Below are 20,705 nucleotides of genomic sequence, written 5' to 3'. Positions count from 1 at the left end.
TATGGAGCCCTGCAGCACAGGGATGGACACAGGGATGGACACAGGGATGGACACAGGGATGGACAACTCCTGGAGCGTCTGCTTGTTCAAGAACAGGGAAAGTGAAAAAGAGCAAACCAGAAGCAGATACAGTAGTGGGATGGGAGGCTGGGGGAGGGGAGCTTGCCCCTCAGGTCATCGAACCACATGCACAATCCATGTGTAGTTGTGAGACACAGAAAACAGGACAGGCCATTTATTCCTGCTGGAGCCAATAAATGAACCGGTCACAAGCGAGCAGATGCGATGTACAATGGCTCATTTTCTTACATGTGAAACGACAGCTTAATCAATTCTGTACAATGAGCATGGATGTTACCCTGCAGACTAATAAGCGTTCCTCCACACACTGCTATCTACACCAGTAGAGCAAAAATAATGGACATCCCTTGGGTAAAAGGAAAGAAATGTGGCGCTATCCGTAAGTAAATTAGCGTAAAATCATCAGGCGAGAAACAAGATGTGTGCTCTCCTGGACGGGCCGTGCCAAGTGAGGCCCAACGCCAGCATTAATATGCCCAAGATACAATAGTGGGGAAAAGGGAAACATTGGAGAACGGCCAAAATATCTCCAATGTTAAAAAGATTTTTTATTAAAAACAATCTTTGGTTATTTTAATGTTTTTTTGCCCTTTCCATGAGTTCATATGTAAAACAAAATGATTTATTGATTTGTTCAGGATGTAAATTGTTGAGAACAATTGTTATTAAATGCCGTGTGCTCTTCTTGTTAATTAGTATCTCCATCCCTTTCAATTGAGGAGAAGTATAACAGGGTCTGGATCTCCATTTCATCTCCAGGTACGTTGTGTTTTTATTTCTGCTAAAATAAAAAAAAAAACCTTTTTAAACACTGGAGATATTTGTTGTCAATACTCCAATTTTTGCCTTTTCCCCACTGTGGGAGCACCGAATGCCTGGATCTCTCACCGCTACATCAGTAGTGCGGGAATCAGGACAGCGCACCGGGATCAATACCATCCATAATTAATGCACAACATCTGACCACAGGAACGTATTTCTAGCAACAGGAACCTTTATATGACCAGCTTCTAAAGTCTTGTGTTTGCTTGGTTATTATAGTTACTATTACCGCTATTGTACACTTATATTATAGAAAAATGGATATCAGTGCAGCGTAAAATGTAATTATGCCACCCTCTCCCTGCTGCACCCATGTACCATAATGACATGCTGTCCATAGGGATGACTACCCAGTCAAAGTCAGGATGTCAGTGGATGGAAACATTACTGTCAGGGGTTGGAAGAAACTGTTCTGGTCAGTTGGGAGACGGGTTTAGATTTATACACAAATTTTTGCCACAGCAAGCAGAGATCCTGAAAATAGCAAGGAAAAGGCACACAATGTATATTAGAGGTTGCAGAACGTTTCACTATACAAAGATGGGGTTATAAAATCTTAGGGAAATGGATGTCACAGCTTACGGCTCTCCTAATTAAGGGCTGCTTCTACTCCGACTGACCCAACAGAACCACGTATTAAATGGGCGCCTATTCCTTTGTACGGATGGTATATACGGTAGCTCTAGGTTTCCTCTGCTGCACAAAGCTTCTAGAATATCGGTCGCTGGATATCTTTTTTTTCTTTTTAATAACCTGACAATTTAATTTCGATGGTAAATGCTCTTGGGTCTGTGCCATCTCTCCGGGGTAGTCGAGCCATGGGTCACTGCTGATTTTCATTATATAGGTCGCAGATATTAGTATTAACAGGATACAGAACAGTGTGATCCATCCTCCATGCTGTTTATTTGTAGAAGAGCAGGGTGGGGTGATGACTGCACCCCTGGAACCCACCCAAGGAGGCATGGACGATTATACTGTGTGGACTTGGGAGGAGCTCGCCTTTTCCTGACCCGAGTGTATATGGATGTAATATATGCTCCTTGTGACAGAGTTTACATAATGGCTTCCTGAAGGCACGGTCTACAGGACCATCACACTGTAATCTAACCAAGCAGAATGTAAGGAAGAATTTCACTGGGTATCAGGTTTCATAGCGGACTGTTCTGTAATAACGCCATCATATACTAGGGCAAGGTCTCTCATCCTTCTGTAAAAAAAAGAAATCACTGCCCACGGCTTTATGAAATGTTACATCCATCTATCTGTAAAGATGTGCTTCGGCCTGTGTGCGGTGATCTCCCGGCATAGGGCTGAGGCAGGAGACGGGCAGATGATCATACAGCCCCATGTGTACCGCTGCGGCCACCTCTGGAACGCCGCCTGTGTCACCTCCTCTGGGCCGGGGCTGCATTGTCTGGGTCACTATAAATTATATGCCTTTTGGATACCACATTTCAATGCCTTTGTGGTTCCTTATTACATGAACAATGGGCAATTTTGCTTTATTTCTACTAAATGTGTGATCCTGACCATTGACCTATATAGACCCCCATACACAGACTAATGTCAGCGGACACGAGAGACCAGACAGCGGCTGTCTCATAGAGATCACACGAGCACATGGCAGAGACCAGCGCTCCGGCGTATGGGGGGGTTGGGAGTAGATTTTGGGGCTCTATGCACTCTGATACTTGGTGATATTCACTTTTACAGAGGATTTATTGGATATTAACAGCATTTATACAGACCTTTCACCAAACTTTTCTTGTTGAACTAGACATACAGTGCAATAGCTGCTGCAGAGCAGAATAAAACTTTTTTTTTAAACCTCAGCTCTTTGTTGCAGAGATATTAACAATCAAAGTATTTGGGACCTAAAGAGTTATTTTTTAACAGAGAGATTTCACTGGAGGCGTGTATGTTTTCCTCATTCCAACACTGACCAATCATAAGCAGCAACACACTGAGGAAAGCAGAGCTCCCCCCCCATAGCCAAGAACGGACTCACAGTCTGCTCTCCTCTCTGCAGTGATGACGTGTGCTGGAGAACAGCAGACCTGAGTGTGATGGACTGACAGCTTTCAGTTCTCATCTCTGGTAGTTAGTGTGGAGGGAAGTGCTTCTAACGTTGAGTCCCATTACAAACACAGCTCTCCGCTCACAGTTCTGCCAGATCTGTCAATCATAAGCAGATATCCACACACAACGGGAAAAAGAACTTGCCCCACCTTAGGTTCGGACAAGCTCGGTGTGAGACATAGTGGTACCGCCTGCTGTGCACTGCAGACCCGAGTGTGATTAACAGCTTTCCTCTCCTTCAGTCAGTATGGGGGGAGGAGGAATACACTAGAGTTGGCAGCAATACACTTGCTTTGGCAATGCAAATGTGTATTTGGTTCTGTCTAAGTCTCATGCAAACACCTGCGCAAACTGGTCCGAGTACAGAGAGGTAATGCACGGACTGGCTGGCAATCTCCCGACCAGAGCGTGAAAACCTCATAGAAATATATGAAGCTATGATGCTTGGGTGGGGACAGTCATGGCCAGTCCACATATTGCAGTCTGATCGGACTAATTTGCTCGGACATCTGCATGAGCCCTCAAGCTCATTAGAACTGGATAGGAGAGCTACTCACAGTGTTTGTAATGAGTCTCAACTATGGCCGCAGTCAGTTAATCACTCTCAGGTCTTCTGTGCTCGAGCACGTCATTACTCTGCAGTGATCATTGCAGACCGTCAATACATGTCTCACATGGAGTATGTTCTAAGCTATGGTACGACGCGTTTTACTTCTTCCTCAGAAATAGGAAAACATACACGCAGCCAGTGAAAGCTCTCTGGTAATGCTCACTTGGACTTAAAAAAAAATAATAATAATAATTCTCTAATTGCCAATATGTCCACAACAGAGAGGTGCTGTATTAAAAAAAAAATAGTTTAATTCTGCTCTGCACCCATTATTACATCATGCGTTGAGTTCAACGTGAACAATTGTTGAAATGTTGCTTTAATTCCTTGTATGTTCAAGGGGCGATCCTGCATTCAATTATTCCCTGTTATTTTTGTGGTTTTGATTATATTTGTGCTCTATTTATTGTGTGACATGTACACTTTCCAGTCCTGCTTTTATAATTAGTGTGCTGGAAGTCTGTGTGTGATATCAGACTAGTTCCCTACATTATATAGCGGCTTTATGGTTTTTTTTCTTACGATAATCAGGCCAGTTTCCAATAATATATAAACAAAGGACAATGCTGGAAACCTTAAACGGTGGAGTGTTTCCCTGGGATATCCCCGATGTGTCAGCCACTAATATAATCCTTATCTATTCTCTGATAGTCACAGAGACGTCGGTGCTGTCAGTATTTATGGTCTGTCGCCCACACTCGCTATCAGAAATTATTTTTTATAACTGATTAAATTTCCGTTGTTAGGTTTTATTTTCAATCTACTAATCAGAAACCTCAGGTTACAAAGGTAACAAAGACCTGGGGCTCTGGGTTTATCGAGGCTATATACACTGAAGTCTTCGGTCCATACGCAAATCACTGTGACAGCTATATGCAGGTATACAGATAGGTCCAGAAATATTTGGACAGTGACCGAATGTTTGCGATTTCAGCTCTGCAGGCCACTATTTATTTTATTTATAATGAAACAACTGAGAGGCAGCTGAAGTGTAGACTTTCAGGTTTAATTAAAGGGGTTGAAGAAAAATAACCTGTGAAACGTTTAGGAATTAGAACCGTTTTTCTATAGTCTACGGTTAACGCTTCTCCTTGTAGAGAGTGTCATGTCAAGCCTGGCATGTCAGAGTGAGGAGACTTATAGGCCATGCATGCTCCTCTGGGAATTTACATTAGGAAATTGCCTTTTCAGAGAGGAAGGGGACTTGAAGAGTAACGCCACCTGTTGGAAGCAGCGATCCTAAACTTTTTTTACTTTTAGGATCACCGCTTTCAATAGGTGGCGCTAGAGTTCAATTCCCCTTCCTCTCTGACTTCAGAGGCAATTTCCATAACCATTTTTCTACAAAGCCTCCTCACTTCAGAGGCTCAAAAGTAATAGGACAAATTAACGTTATCATAAATAAAATGCTCGTTTTTAATACTTTTAGAGAATCCTTTGCCGGCAATGACTGCCTTAAGATTGGAAGACATGGATATCACCAAACACTGGCTCTCCTCCTTTGAGAAGCGTTGCTGCTTTTACTGCAGTTGACTTCAGTTGTTGCTTGTTTGTGGCTCTTTACGTTTTGTCTTCAGCATGTGAAATGCGGCTAGATGGGATGAGAACTGGTGATGACTCGAACTTTGCAGAATATTCCACTTCTTTGCTTTGCTTTCGCAGTATGTTTTGGGTCATTGTGCATCTGTACTGTGAACCAAATGCAGCAAGATCCATTCAACCTTGCTGCATATGGTTGAATCTGAGCATAGAGTATCTCCCTGTAGACACAGGATTCAGCCAATTGCTTCTGTCTTCAGTGACATCAATAATCACTAGTGACCCGATGCCATTGGGAGCCATGCATGCCCGCGCCATCACACCGCCTCCACCATGTGTTACAGAGGACGTGCTGTGCTTTGGACCATAAGCTGTTCCAAGCCTTCTCCAGACTTTCTCCCATCATTTCTGGTACAAGATGATCTTAGTTTTGCTTTTTAAGAACTAAGGCGGCTTCTTTAAATGTTTTTTTGGGCAAAGACTAATTTGGCCTTCCTATATTTTAGGCTGATTAATAGCTTGCACCTTGTGGTCATCACTCGGTGTTTGCTCTCATGACGTCTTCTCTTAGGGGATACTCTCGAATCCTGTTTTTCAGGGCTTCAAACAAAGCCACTGACATGTGGCTAACGTGTGACAGGAGCCAGTTTAGCCAGAAATGTTTGTCTCAGTTGTGAATTAACTGGATTCTAATTTATAAACTTAGGACTTGCTATTTAAAGATGTGGAGTTAACCTTAAAGCATGGTACGAAAAGATTCAATAAACATGTCCTCATCCAGAAAGCGAAATGTGTGTGGTAGATAAAAGAGCAATTATCAATCTAATAATCATGGATATTCCCCTAATCATCTCACTGTGACGTCACAAACATCTCACTCATCTAATGAAGTGCTAAGCACTGCGGCACCGGCTCGAGGTTTGGTAGGAGCTGACTTGTATTGTATATACAGTAGAGACCAAAAGTTTGGACACACCTTCTCATTTAAAGATTTTTCTGTATTTTTATGACTATGAAAATTGTAAATTCATACTGAAGGCATCAAAACTATGAATTAACACATGTGGAATTATATACTTAACAAAAAAAGTTTGAATCAACTGAAAATATGTCTTATATTCTAGGTTCTTCAAAGTAGCCACCTTTTGCTTTGATGACTGCTTTGCACACTCTTGGCATTCTCTTTTGGTCTGTACTGTATGGGGAGCGTGTGTCCTGTGGCACTGGCTCAAGGTTTGGTAGGAGCTTATGACTTGTATTGTATATATGGGGAGCGTGTGTCCTGTGGCACTGGCTCGAGGTTTGGTAGGAGCTTATCACTTGTATTGGATATATGGGGAGCATGTGTCCTGTGGCACTGGCTCAAGGTTTGGTAGGAGCTTATCACTTATATTGATCAAGTGCTTGGCAGGTAGACAATGGAATTGAAGCTGATGCTCCTCTCTTCTCTTCTTCACACAGGAATTTCATCCACCATCCGTTTGTGTGCTCTGTCTTACAAGTGTGAACGGAACCATATCAAGCAAGCTATTTTCATGGTATTTCATCCATCACTCCTGTGGTGCTTTTGTTTGTTTTTTTTCTTTTCTCTCTTTTTGGTTTCTGCTTTAAAGTGTTCAAAGCTATTTTTTTTGTCTTTCCCCATTGTTTTATGGCCTTGTTCAGCATTGGTTGTTTACCCTGCATAGTAAAGGCCCCTTCACATTTAGCGACGCTGCAGCGATACCGACAACGATCCGAATCGCTGCAGCATCGCTGTTTGGTTGCTGGAGAGCTGTCACACAGACCGCTCTCCAGCGACCAACGATGCCGGTAACCAGGGTAAACATCGGGTAACTAAGCGCAGGGCCGCGCTTAGTAACCCGATGTTTACCCTGGTTACCATGCTAAAAGTAAAAAAAAAACAAACCGTACATACTTACCTAACGCTGTCTGTCCTCCAGCGCTGCGCTCTGCTTCTCTGCTCTCCTCTTGTACTGTCTGGGAGCCGGAAAGCAGAGCGGTGACGTCACCGCTCTGCTTTCCGGCTCACAGCCAGTACAGGAGGAGTGCAGAGCACAGCGCTGGAGGACAGACAGCGTTAGGTAAGTATGTACTGTTTTTTTTTTTTTTACTTTTAGCATGGTAACCAGGGTAAACATCGGGTTACTAAGCTCGGCCCTGCGCTTAGTTACCCGATGTTTACCCTGGTTACCAGTGAAGACATCGCTGGATCGGTGTCACACACGCCGATCCAGCGATGTCTGCGGGAGATCCAGCGACGAAATAAAGTTCTGGACTTTATTCAGCGACCAACGATCTCCCAGCAGGGGCCTGATCGTTGGTCGCTGTCACACATAACGATTTCATTAACGATATCGTTGCTACGTCACAAATAGCAACGATATCGTTAACAATATCGTTATGTGTGAAGGTACCTTAATGCCTGCTCTGGCCTTATGCTAATTGCTTAATTGCTGATTGTGGCCATTTGTTGCCTGATGCTAGCAGTCATTTCATATATATTTAGTCTGGCTAGGATAGCACACGCGCCGCGGGGTCGCGTGTGCAACAGTATCAAGTGCTTGGCAGTTAGACAATGGCAGTTGGACAGAGCAGGAGATAGGTAAGCTGCATAAATTTTTCAAACAATCATGCTTCTTGGTCAGTTGTACTACATTATGCATTGATCATGTCAATCTGCTTCTTATTTGTTTTTACTTCTGCTTTCTCACAACTTGCCCGCCCATTAACACATTCTATGCACTCTCTCCATATCCACCCCTCCCTTCTCCCATGTATAACTCTGAGGCTCTACTGACATTTCTTAGCCACTCCAAACCATCCAATACCTCCATGCAGCACTCAAAACGCTCATACAAATCATCCAACCACCTGCTCTTTCTTTTTTTTCTCCTTTTACTAGTTGCAGGCGACATCTCCCCCAACCCTGGGCCTCCCTCCACCAGCATACATTACTCTCCTCCAGCTGCATATAGAAACCCTGCTAATCTTATTAACATTCAGTGCATGTCATCTCCTATCGCTTTCCACTGTGCTCTCTGGAATACGCGGTCTGTGTGTAACAAACTTAATTACATTCATGATTTCTTCATCTCTAATTTCCTTAACCTTCTGGCTATTACAGAAACCTGGATCCAGCATTCAGACACCACCGCCGCTGCCGCTCTCTCGTTTGGTGGGCTGAAATTTTCACATACCGCCAGAGCTGAGAACAGACAGGGTGGAGATGTTGGTTTGCTCCTTTCATCACAATGTGCTTTCCAGGTCATCTCCCCAGTTACCTCACTTACATTTCCTTCCTTCTAAGTCCACGCCGTCAGACTCTTTAAGCCCTTCTCCTTGCGAGTGGCGGTTGTTTATCGCCCTCCAGGCTCCTCCCGCCAGTTTCTAGACCACTTTGCCACCTTGCTTACTCACTTCCTATCCTGTGACATACCCGCCCTCATCATGGGAGACTTTAACATCCCCATCAATGATCCCCTCTCCCAATCTGCCTCATCTTCTTTCTCTAACTTCTTCATTCGGCCTCTCACAGTTTACTAATTCTCCTACGCATGAGGACGGGAATACTCTGGACCTGGTTTTCTCCCGTCACGGCTCGCTGTACGACTTTACTAACTCTCCTCTCCCGCTCTCGGACCACAACCTTCTTTCCTTCTCTGTCAAGAATTGTCTGCTCACTTACCACACTTATCGGAATACACGTACCATTAATACCCAGCAGCTTATGGACAACCTCCACACATCTTTAGCCCCCATCTCCTCCCTTTCCTGTCCAGACTTAGCATTGTCACACTTCAATAATACACTGAAGAATGTCCTAGATGAAGCAGCACCTTCTACACGCAGAAAGACCCGACGCAGACGTCAGCCCTGGCACACTATGCAAACACGCTTTCTACAGCGTTACTCAAGGTGTGCAGAGCGGCAGTGGAGAAAATCTCTCTTAGCAGAAGACTTCATCCACTATAAGTTCATGCTCAAAACCTATAACTCTGCCCTTCATCTGGCCAAACAATCCTACTGCACCACACTCATCACCTCACTATCCAACAACCCAAAACGACTTTTTGAAACCTTAAACTCCCTCCTGAAACCTAAAGTACAGGCCCCCATCACGAACCCCAGGAGGATCTGGCCACTTATTTCCTAGAAAAAAATCAACCACATCCATCAGGATATCTCAGCCCAATCTCCTCAGTGCCTGGATCCCCTGCCCTGCCGCACCTCAAGCTCACTAGACATCTTTCAGTCTGCTTCAGAAGAAGAAGTTTCCACGCTCCTCGCTTCTGCTCGGCCTACAACCTGCAATAGTGACCCCATTACTTCACCTCTCCTGTAGTCTCTCTCACCAGTGGTCACCACTCACCTGACTAAAATATTTAACCTCTCTCTTTCTTCAGGTATCTTTCCCTCCTCATTTAAACATGCCATCATAACCCCTTTACTTAAAAAGCTATCCCTGGACCAGAACTGCACTGCTAACTACAGACCTGTCTCTAATCTTTCCTTCATCTCTAAACTCCTGGAACGCTTGGTCCACTCCCGTCTAATCTGCTATCTCTCGGATAACTCTCTTCTCGACCCCTTACAATCTGGTTTCCGCTCTTTACATTCCACTGAAACTGCCATCACTAAAGTCTCTAATGATCTAATAACAGCTAAATCTAAAGGCCATTGTTACCTTCTGATTCTCCTGGATCTCTCCGCAGCATTCGACACTGTGGATCATCAGCTCCTCCTCTCTATGCTCCGTTCTATAGGCCTCAAGGACACAGCCCTCTCCTGGTTCTCCTCCTACCTCTCTGACCGCTCCTTTACTGTATCTTTTGCCGACTCCTCTTCCTCTTACTATCGGGGTTTCGCAGGGCTCAGTCCTGGGCCCCCTCCTCTTCTCTCTATACACTGCCCCTATTGGACAAACAACCAGCAGATTTGGGTTCCAGTACCATCTCTACGACACCCAAATATATACTTCTTCCCCTGACATCACCCCTACCCTAATTCAAAATACCAAGGATTGTCTGTCTGCTGTCTCTAACATCATGTCCTCCCTCTATCTAAAACTAAATCTCTCCAAAACGGAACTTCTTGTGTTTCTCCCTTCTACTAACCTCACTCTACCCAACATTGAAATTACCCTGGAGGGTTCAACCATAACTCCCAAGCAGCATGCCCGCTGTCTTGGGGTCACATTCGACACCGAACTTTCCTTTACTCCCTATATCCGATCACTCACTCGCTCCTGTCACCTGCATCTTAAAAATATCTCCAGAATTCGACCTTTTCTCACCTTTGAAACTGCTAAGACTCTCACTGTCGCTCTTATTCATTCTCGTCTGGACTACTGCAACTCTCTTCTGATCGGTCTCCCACTTACCAAACTTTCTCCTCTCCAATCCATCTTAAATGCGGCAGCCAGGGTCATATTTCTGTCCAGCCGCTTCACCGATGCCTCCATCTTGTGCCAGTCATTACACTGGCTACCCATTCGCTACAGGGTCCAGCATAAACTCATCTCTCTCACCCACAAAGCTCTCCACAGTTCTGCACCGCCTTATATCTCCTCTCTCATCTCCGTCTATCGCCCTACACGTGCCCTCCGTTCTACACATGACCTAAGACTAACATTCCCCGTAATCCGAACCTCGCACCTCCGTCTCCAAGACTTCTCTCGTGCTGCGCCAGCTCTCTGGAATGCACTTCCCCATTAGGCTGATACCTAGCCCCAACCTATTCAAGCGAGCTTTAAAAACCCATCTCTTCAAACAAGCCTACCACATCAACTACTCAGTAAACTAACTTTGTCCTGCTCCCTCCTTCCAAATATTATCTGCATGTGAATCTGCACACTACTATTCATCTGTCTCCACACCCTCCATGCACGCGATAACTGCACTTGATACTTGACTATTGCACTTAAACACACGGGCTGATGACCGGATCATGCAGCTTTATATGAAAATCCCTATTTATTATAATTGCCAGACCTGAAATAACAAGCACTTTTCACCTATTGATCCCCCCATTTCCTTGTAGATTGTAAGCTTGCGAGCAGGGACCTCACCCCTAATGTCACTGTTTAAATTGTCTTAACTTGTATTGAATGTATTGTCTGTACATGTCCCCGCTTAATTGTAAAGTGCTGCGGAATATGTTGGCGCTATATAAATAAAAATTATTATTATATTGTATATATGGGGAGCGCGCGTCCTGTGGCACTGGCTCAAGGTTTGGTAGGAGCTTATCACTTGTATTGTATATATGGGGAGTTTGTGTCCTTTTGCTCAATTTGTTCTGGAAATGAAAAGTGAATGCAAGAATGAGTGAACAGAAATAGATGAATCCCAGATAGCCGCAGCCAGTCCCATGCTATGAAGGTGTGTACTGTATGTGACAGTGAGACATGTGTTCTTCACATATGTTCTATCAATACATCAGAAAACTAGTGAGGGATCCAGAAGATAAAAAAATATGGTTCTGGTGCTGCTCAATTCTCCCTCACAAACTAGGTAGCACTCAAAAGACCTCTGAAAAGTGCACAGCTTGAGAGGCGGGAGTGTGTAGTTTGGGGGGCAAGAGAGAGAAACAGCTTTGGGGGGTGGGAGCAAACACCTGGGGGGCGGTGAGCAAAGAAGTGGAGGGTGGGAGGGTGGGGAGCAAAGAAGTGGGGGAACGGGAGGGTGGGGAGCAAACACCTGGGGTGTTGTAAACACCTGGATGAGCAAACACTTTAGGGGGGTGGGAATGTGGGGGTGGGAATGTGGGGAGCAAACAATTTAGGGGGAAGGAGGGTGGGGAGCAAAGAACTGGGGGAACGGGAGGGTGGGGAGAAAATGCCTGGGGGGGAAAGAGGGTGGGGAGCAAATGCCTGGAGGGGGCGGGAGGGTGGGGAGCAAATGCCTGGAGGGGGCGGGAGGGTGGGGAGCAAATGCCTGGAGGGGGCGGGAGGGTGGGGAGCAAATGCCTGGAGGGGGCGGGAGGGTGGGGAGCAAATGCCTGGAGGGGGCGGGAGGGTGGGGAGCAAATGCCTGGAGGGGGCGGGAGGGTGGGGAGCAAATGCCTGGAGGGGGCGGGAGGGTGGGGAGCAAATGCCTGGAGGGGGCGGGAGGGTGGGGAGCAAATGCCTGGAGGGGGCGGGAGGGTGGGGAGCAAATGCCTGGAGGGGGCGGGAGGGTGGGGAGCAAATGCCTGGAGGGGGCGGGAGGGTGGGGAGCAAATGCCTGGAGGGGGCGGGAGGGTGGGGAGCAAATGCCTGGAGGGGGAGGGGGTGCAAGAGGGTGGGGAGCAAATGCCTGGGCGGTTGTAAACACCTGGATGAGCAAACAATTTAGGGGGCAGGAGGTTGGGGAGCAAACACCTGAGGGGGGGCAGGAGGGGAAGGAGCAAATGCCTAGGTTGTAGGAAGGTGGGGAGCGCAGACATGGGGAGGAGGGGCGCACACCTCGGGAGGCTGAGCGAGCATACACAACAAAGTGTGGATTCAATAGAAAGCCTATGACTTTTTAAGAGATCCATACTCCTTCAGACTTGGCTCCTGCTTCCTGAGCTCCACACCACTCAGAGGTATTTTGAGTGATCGGTGGAAGTCTCAGGATCCGGGACTCAAATGATCTGCAGGCAATTTATGAGCTTAGACAATATTAATAAGTCAAAAATTGGATGTCAAAATAGGATACAAAGTAATATGACAACGCGGAATTCTACATAACATATATACCATCTGCATTTATTAACATAAATGTCTGGAGAGGGAGCTTCCTCTTTAAAATGGCAGCAGTCTCCTAGCACCAGATATACTAAGTCGTGATGTCACTACATGTTGCACCATCACCTCATTGTCCACGTCATTTCTACATTTCCAATCTTCTCATCTTTTCGCTATAACTCTATAAATGTTGTCAATTTGTTCCAAGATTGTTTCAACTGCTGAGAGGAGCAATACTGCACTATGGCCTGCAGAGGGCAGCACTTACCAGTAATGTACATGCAGCAACTCATTCACGTCACACAACAAACTAGAACAATCAGACCCATCTACATGCACATAATAATCAGACATGGAAAATTGAGGGATACTCACATTGTACCAGCTCTGGCTCTTCTGCAAGGAGAAAGAAAAGAGGTTACTTCTATATGATCGTTTACAGAGAGTACACCATAGCAAAAAAAAGGGTTAAACAAGGATTAAAGAAAAACTAGGTCACATAGAAAGATTATCACATGATATATTATCACCGCAAGAATGAATGTTCCTGAGTGGAAATCTGCAGCACCCGCCATCTTCTGCACCCAGTGCCAGCTGTACTGAAATATATACACGTATATTAACAATGTATATCATGTATATTGGTATGGCTGGCACAAGTCTTAGACAGTCAGCTGACACATAAATAAGACCTCATCACTTCTCAGCACCTTTCAAGTTCCGGGATATGCTGTCAGTTTTGGAGATGCTTGTGTGTGAGGACCGGGCTCCACAGAATGATTTCGTGTATAATTGTCCATTTAGACCCATACAAGCCCTATATAGCAGAAATCACAATCTCCTATCACGAGACAGCATTCACAGGAGACTCACAATGACAGGCACGGGGTCATCTGTAGACCCCCGGCTGTCATGACAACTCATCGGCGCCCTCTAATCATGTGACAGGGGCATCGATGGGCGGGATTAATAACGCGCTGCATGTTAAATCCCACTGTCATAATTTGACAGCAGGATTTAACTGGTTAACAGCCACGGGTGGAGCATTGCTCCACCCGCCGCTGTTAAATGCACATGACAGCCTATGAAATGAGCTGTCATGTGCAGGGAGAAATGCAGGCTCAGGGCCAGAGCCTGCCTCAATGTCAGGGACATGACATATATACATCATATGTCGTTAAGGGGTTAAAGAAAAGAAGATTGTGCTCCTCCCCCCAGATTGGCGCTGAGCCTCCCTAGCTGATATTGTCTGCAGCGCTGATTTCACGTGTACATGATCTCAGCACTGCAGACAATAACAGACACTGGAAGTAATTGAGGAGGCTCAGCACTGAACCTGGGGAGGGGGAGCAAGGCATAAAAAAAAAATTGGTGGGAAAGGACAGGACACAGAGGTTCTTCAAAAATAGAAAACTCCTCTAATCCTCCAGAGCTGTGTGGCCGGTCACTGCCTGATATATCCTGTCCATTGTCACCTGCTAATAAATGTTGTATTTCTGGTTAGTAGTTTTAATCTTCTGGCTGATGTGCATATATCAGCCATACATCAGGAACACACATTTTTATTATTCAGCACCTCCTCGTTCTTAGGGTTATTTGTTTCTACAAGTAATATTAATAGCTTCAGGTATTTTTTCTATTTCTGGGCAGAGGGAAATATAAGAAATTATCAGCAATTAGTAACTTATAACAGAATCGGTCAAAGCAGCCAGGTAAGGGGTCGCGTGGTGTAATTACATGTGTCACCAGTAGGTGGCGCTGTGGTCTTCTCCATGTGCCATTTACAATAATGTATAAGGCTGTCAGGGGGGCAGACACAGAATTGTTGGGGGTCCTGCAGCCAGTGACCCCGCCATTCAGGGTTCTTCTCACTTAGGGGAATTGTCATCCATTTCACTGTCCACCAATCTCTCTAGTGACAGCAGGCAGAAGAAATCATGTCATTATCAGGGGTCTAATTGTTGTTGTTGTTATTGGGCTGAAAAATGGAAAGTAAAGACTTCAAACAAAAATGACGGCGTCAGACACCAATGTAAAGTTGTGTTCACACGCAGCGTTCATGCTGCAGCTTCACCGATTCCCAGCAGAATTGTTTCATCTTACAGCTTTTACCTTGCAAGAATAAATAATATAAATAAATAATATAAATAAATAATAATAATAATAAATGATCGTCCTGGGAAAGAAAGTGTGAATGAAGCGTAAAGCTACACACATGAGATCCATGTGAATTGTACTTATTTGGTCCATAGTTTTTTTCTTTTTTTTTTTTATCTATACACGTATCCATGAAAATCTCGAACCACAGTGCGAGACCCCGTGAGAGCTGTGCATGTGGATCAGACCCGGCCACACAAGTCAATGGGAACCGTGAAACATTGATGCAAGTCGGAAGGATTCCAAATGTCTCCTATTTGCTTCTGTGTCTCATGGATCCATTGCTCGGGGATCAAGCTGAACAATTTCAATTTAGAAAAAATATTATATTGCCCTAGGCTGGATTTACTCCTCTGTGTGATGGTGTGTGGACGGAGCCGATGGAGGGACTGACCCAAACATGAATGCCTCCCTATGCCAATGAGGCGAACATTTGGAGGCACAATTTTCGGAAACTCTCTAATATTGGCCAACAACCTTACTGATTCAGAATAACCTGCCGTAGCCTAATTTGTAGCGCAGTGTGCTGAATAACAGTCTCAGCTCTGCTACAACACCAGACCTCTGCATTCCTGCTCCGGAACCCTCCATGTGCTAAAATAAAAGGTGGCGATGACAGGGAAGACCACCCTTACCCCTCGAAATTCACCTTTGGGTAATTTAGACTCTGAGGTTACACCATTTACATCATTATATCTCACTAAAGGCAGATTACCTGCTGTGCAGTCCTATGTAAAACCCAATGAAACATCACCATGAGCTGTGAGCCTATTGGCAACCTCAGCTCAGCCACAGCTATATCATTACCCTTGATAGGGTAGAGAATCACTGGCCAACCAATGGTCATAGAAGGGTTAATATCTCAGGAAGTGGGAAGACATATATCCAGAAAACGAAAACCATTTACTTAATGCGGACAATCTGATAAAAAATGGCTGAGCGCAGCTATTTCCAGACACCCCGCACTGCACCGTGGGGTTCGTGTTCCTGAGGCGGTAATTACCATGGTGCGCACGCTCAACAAAGGAATGAAAGTCCAAGAATAGTTTAAAATATAAATAAATAATAGTAAAAGAGATCTTCACTATCTCTATTTGAGAATATATAAATCATATAAAATGGCAGGACAATAAACCAGGGAGATGAAGGGCTATTACAGCTGTGCAGTGTGTATCCGATCCCTACACCTCCGCTCCCTACACCTCCGCTCATGTCCTGACCCTCGGTAGTGTCAGTGCGCCCTCTGGTGGATACAAACACTCAATGCCCCACACTTCAGGGAGGTGAGGTTTCTAGTTTCACATCCTATAGCCTGAAGACTGTTCCCAGCACAGAAATGAAATCCCAAAATCTGATTCACTGGGGACATGATAATAAAATTATATGGCGTCTTTCAAATGCATTGATACCCACAGTGCTCTTCCAGACTGACGTACACTAGATTTTTCAAGACTGGTACATTGGCATTCTACAAAAAAAGTATTATTGTTATTGTGGGACAAGTGCCGCCCATTACTTACACAGTGTGCTGACAGGTTCCCTTTACGTAATTTCAACCTGCCCAATATAAATCAATAACGCCTATCTGACCCTGTCTTCCATTATAGGGAGGTGTCCTGGTTCAGGGGTCATTTGTTCACACCAACGACTATTATTCGTTTGGCCAGTGTATTATGTGAATCACGATTTCACCCGCCGCTATTGCGGGCACATGTCAGCTGTTCAAAACAGCCGCCGGAGCCCGCATCAAAGCAGGGGTTCTGACCTCGGACGTACTATCCCATCCGAGGTCAGAAAGGGATTAATAAAAGAATGAGTTTTCATGGAAAACACAAAATTGTCTGGGTGACCCTAAACTTTTGAATGGTGGTATATAATATATATATATATATATATATATATATATATATATATATATATATATATATATATATATATATATATATATATATATATATATACATACACATATATGTATATATATATATCCATTAGGAATCCGATATACATATACCATACTTACACACATTCAAATGCCATACATACACATCTACCGTACAGTCATGGCCAAAAGTTTTGAGAATGACACCAAAATTATATTTTCACATGATCTGCTGCCCTCTGGTTTTTATTAGTGTTTGTCTGATGTTTATATCACATACAGAAATATAATTGCAATCATATTATTAGTACCAATAGGTTATGTTGACAGTTAGAATGAGTTAATGCAGCAAGTCAATATTTGCAGTGTTGACCCTTCTTCTTCAAGACCTCTGCAATTCTCCCTGGCATGCTGTCAATCAACTTCTGGACCAAATCCTGACTGATAGCCGTCCATTCTTGCATAATCAATGCTTGCATTTTGCCAGAATTTATTGGTTTTTGTTTGTCCACCCATCTCTTGATGATTGATCACAAGTTCTCAATGGGATTAAGATCTGGGGAGTTTCCAGGCCATGGACCCAAAATCTCTATGTTTTGTTCCATGAGCCATTTAGTTATCACCTTTGCTTTATGGCAAGGTGCTCCATCATGCTGGAAAAGGCATTGTTGGGCGCCAAACTGCTCTTGGACGGTTGGGAGAAGTTGCTCTTGGAGGACATTCTGGTACCATTCTTTATTCATGGCTGTGTTTTTAGGCAAGACTGTGAGTGAGCCGATTCCCTTGGCTGAGAAGCAACCCCTCACATGAATGGTTTCAGGATGCTTTACAGTTGGCCTGAGACAAGACTGGTGGTAGCGCTCACCTCTTCTTCTCCGAATAAGCTGTTTTACAGATGTCCCAAACAATCGAAAAGGGGATTCATCAGAGAAAATGACTTTGCCCCAGTCCTCAGCAGTCCACTCCCTGTACCTTTTGCAGAATATCAGTCGGTCCCTGATGTTTTTTCTGGAGAGAAGTGGCTTCTTTGCTGCCCTCCTTGAAACCAGGCCTTGCTCAAAGAGTCTCCGCAGTCTCACAGTGCGTGCAGAAGCCCTCACACCAGCCTGTTACCATTCCTGAGCAAGCTTGGCACTGCTGGTAGTCCGATCCCGCAGCTGAAATATTTTTAAGATACGGTCCTGGCGCTTGCTGGTCTTTCTTGGGCGCCCTGGAGCCTTTTTGACAACAATGGAAGCTCTCTCCTTGAAGTTCTTGATGATGCGATAGATTGTTGACTGAGGTGCAATCTTTGTAGCCGCGATACTCTTCCCTGTTAGGCCATTTTTGTGCAGTGCAATGATAGCTGCACGTGTTTCTTTAGAGATAACCATAGTTAACTGAAGAGAAACAATGATACCAAGCACCAGCCTCCTTTTAAAGTGTCCAGTGATGTCATTCTTACTTAATCATGACTGATTGATCGCCAGCCCTGTCCTCATCAACACCCACACCTGTGTTAATGGATCAATCACTAAAACGATGTTAGCTGCTCCTTTTAAGGCAGGACTGCAATGATGTTGAAATGTGTTTTGGGGGTTAAAGTTCATTTTCTGGGCAAATATTGACTTTGCAAGTACAGTAATTGCTGTTAAGCTGATCACTTTGACATTCAGGAGTATATGCAAATTGCCATTAGAAAAAATGAAGCAGTAGATTTTGGAAAAATTAATTTTTGTCTCATTCTCAAAATTTTTGTCCATGACTGTACATAGACACAAAATACAGATACACCATACATACGTACACAGATACACACACACACACATAATATATGCAAGCACACATACATACATACAGTGCAGACCAAAAGTTTGGACACACCTTCTCATTTAAAGATTTTTCTGTATTTTCATGACTATGAAAATTGTACATTCACCCTGAAGGCATCAAAACTATCAACACATGTGGAATTATATACTTAACAAAAAAGTGTGAAACGACTGAAATTATGTCTTATATTCTAGGTTCTTCCAAGTAGCCACCTTTTGCTTTGATGACTGCTTTGCACACTCTTGGCATTCTCTTGATGAGCTTCAAGAGGTAGTCACCGGGAATGGTCTTCCAACAATCTTGAAGGAGTTCCCAGAGATGCTTAGCACTTGTTGGCCCTTTTGCCTTCACTCTGCGGTCCAGCTCACCCCAAACCATCTCGATTGGGTTCAGGTGTGGTGACTGTGGAGGCCAGGTCATCTGGCGTAGCACCCCATCACTCTCCTTCTTGGTCAAATAGCCCTTACACAGCCTGGAGGTGTGTTTGGGGTCATTGTCCTGTTGAAAAATAAATGATGGTCCAACTAAACGCAAACCGGATGGAATAGCATGCCGCTGCAAGATGCTGTGGTAGCCATGCTGGTTCAGTATCACTTCAATTTTGAATAAACCCCAACAATGTCACCAGCAAAGCCCCCCCACCATCACACCTCCTCCTCCATGCTTCACGGTGGGAACCAGGCATGTAGAGTCCATCCGTTCACCTTTTCTGCGTCGCACAAAGACACGGTGGTTGGAACCAAAGATCTGAAATTTGAACTCATCAGACCAAAGCACAGATTTCCAGTGGTCTAATGTCCATTCCTTGTGTTCTTTAGCCCAAACAAGTCTCTTCTGCTTGTTACCTGTCCTTAGCAGTGGTTTCCTAGCAGCTATTTTACCATGAAGGCTGCTGCACAAAGTCTCCTCTTATCAGTTGTTGTAGAGATGTGTCTGCTGCTAGAACTCTGTGTGGCATTGACCTGGTCTCTAATCTGAGCTGCTGTTAACCTGCGATTTCTGAGGTTGGTGACTCGGATAAACTTATCCTCAGAAGCAGAGGTGACTCTTGGTCTTCCTTTCCTGGGGTGGTCCTCATGTGAGCCAGTTTCTTTGTAGCGCTTGATGGTTTTTGCCACTGCACTTGGGGACACGTTCAAAGTTTTCCCAATTTGTCTGACTGACTGACCTTCGTTTCTTAAAGTAATGATGGCCACTCGTTTTTCTTTACTTAGCTGCTTTTTTCTTGCCATAATACAAATTCTAACAGTCTATTCAGTAGGACTATCAGCTGTGTATCTACCAGACTTCTGCACAACACAAATGATGGTCCCAACCCCTTTTATAAGGCAAGAAATCCCACTTATTAAACCTGACAGGGCACACCTGTGAAGTGAAGACCATTCCCGGTGACTACCTCTTGAAGCTCATCAAGAGAATGCCAAGAGTGTGCAAAGCAGTCATCACAGCAAAAGGTGGCTACTTTCAAGAACCTAGAATATGAGACATATATTCAGATGTTTCACACTTTTTTGGTAAGTATATAAATTCCACATGTGTTAATTCATAGTTTTGATGCCTTCAGTGTGAATTTACAATTTTCATAGTCATGAAAATACAGAAAAATATTTAAATGAGAAGGTGTGTCCAAACTTTTGGTCTGTACTGTACATACATGCAGAGATAGATACACACACAAATCTATGATATCAGGTGTTCAGATGAGCCGTGGACGAGGGAAGCCACATAGTTCAGAGATTATAATACGCCCCCTTTTTAAGTTCCTGCACTCTGCATGCCGCTCTCTCCCTGGCTCTGGGTGCCCTCATGATTTCGGGCGGGAGTGAGAGAGACCCAGTGCTGCTTACACCGGACCCCACTCACTCTTGCCCGTAAGCTTGACTAAGTGGCCTGATAGTGGCTGCGTGATCTCCTGCTATGGGCAGTACGCCTCTGCCTGCAACGGCCACTTCCACCTTCAGGCCCCGATGCAGTTGTACCGGCAGTATGTCCGCCCCTGCAGGAGACAA

The 20,705-nt window shown here is 44.7% G+C and overlaps 1 protein-coding gene across 3 annotated transcripts in view; it reads right to left on the bottom strand.

Annotated features, from left to right (window-relative positions):
* GRAMD1B (GRAM domain containing 1B) overlaps window positions 1-20,705 on the bottom strand; it is a 105,861-nt gene that overhangs the window by 52,911 nt on the left and 32,245 nt on the right. For all 3 annotated transcript variants that reach the window (XM_069743067.1, XM_069743069.1, XM_069743066.1), the window contains exon 3: window positions 13,221-13,241. In XM_069743067.1, coding sequence (XP_069599168.1) covers window positions 13,221-13,241 — 21 coding nt within the window. The remainder of the gene's footprint in view (window positions 1-13,220; window positions 13,242-20,705) is intronic.

The sequence above is a fragment of the Ranitomeya imitator genome, chromosome 10, assembly GCF_032444005.1.
Source record: "Ranitomeya imitator isolate aRanImi1 chromosome 10, aRanImi1.pri, whole genome shotgun sequence".
NCBI lineage: Eukaryota > Metazoa > Chordata > Amphibia > Anura > Dendrobatidae > Ranitomeya > Ranitomeya imitator.
This window is presented reverse-complemented; position numbering and strand designations above follow the sequence as displayed.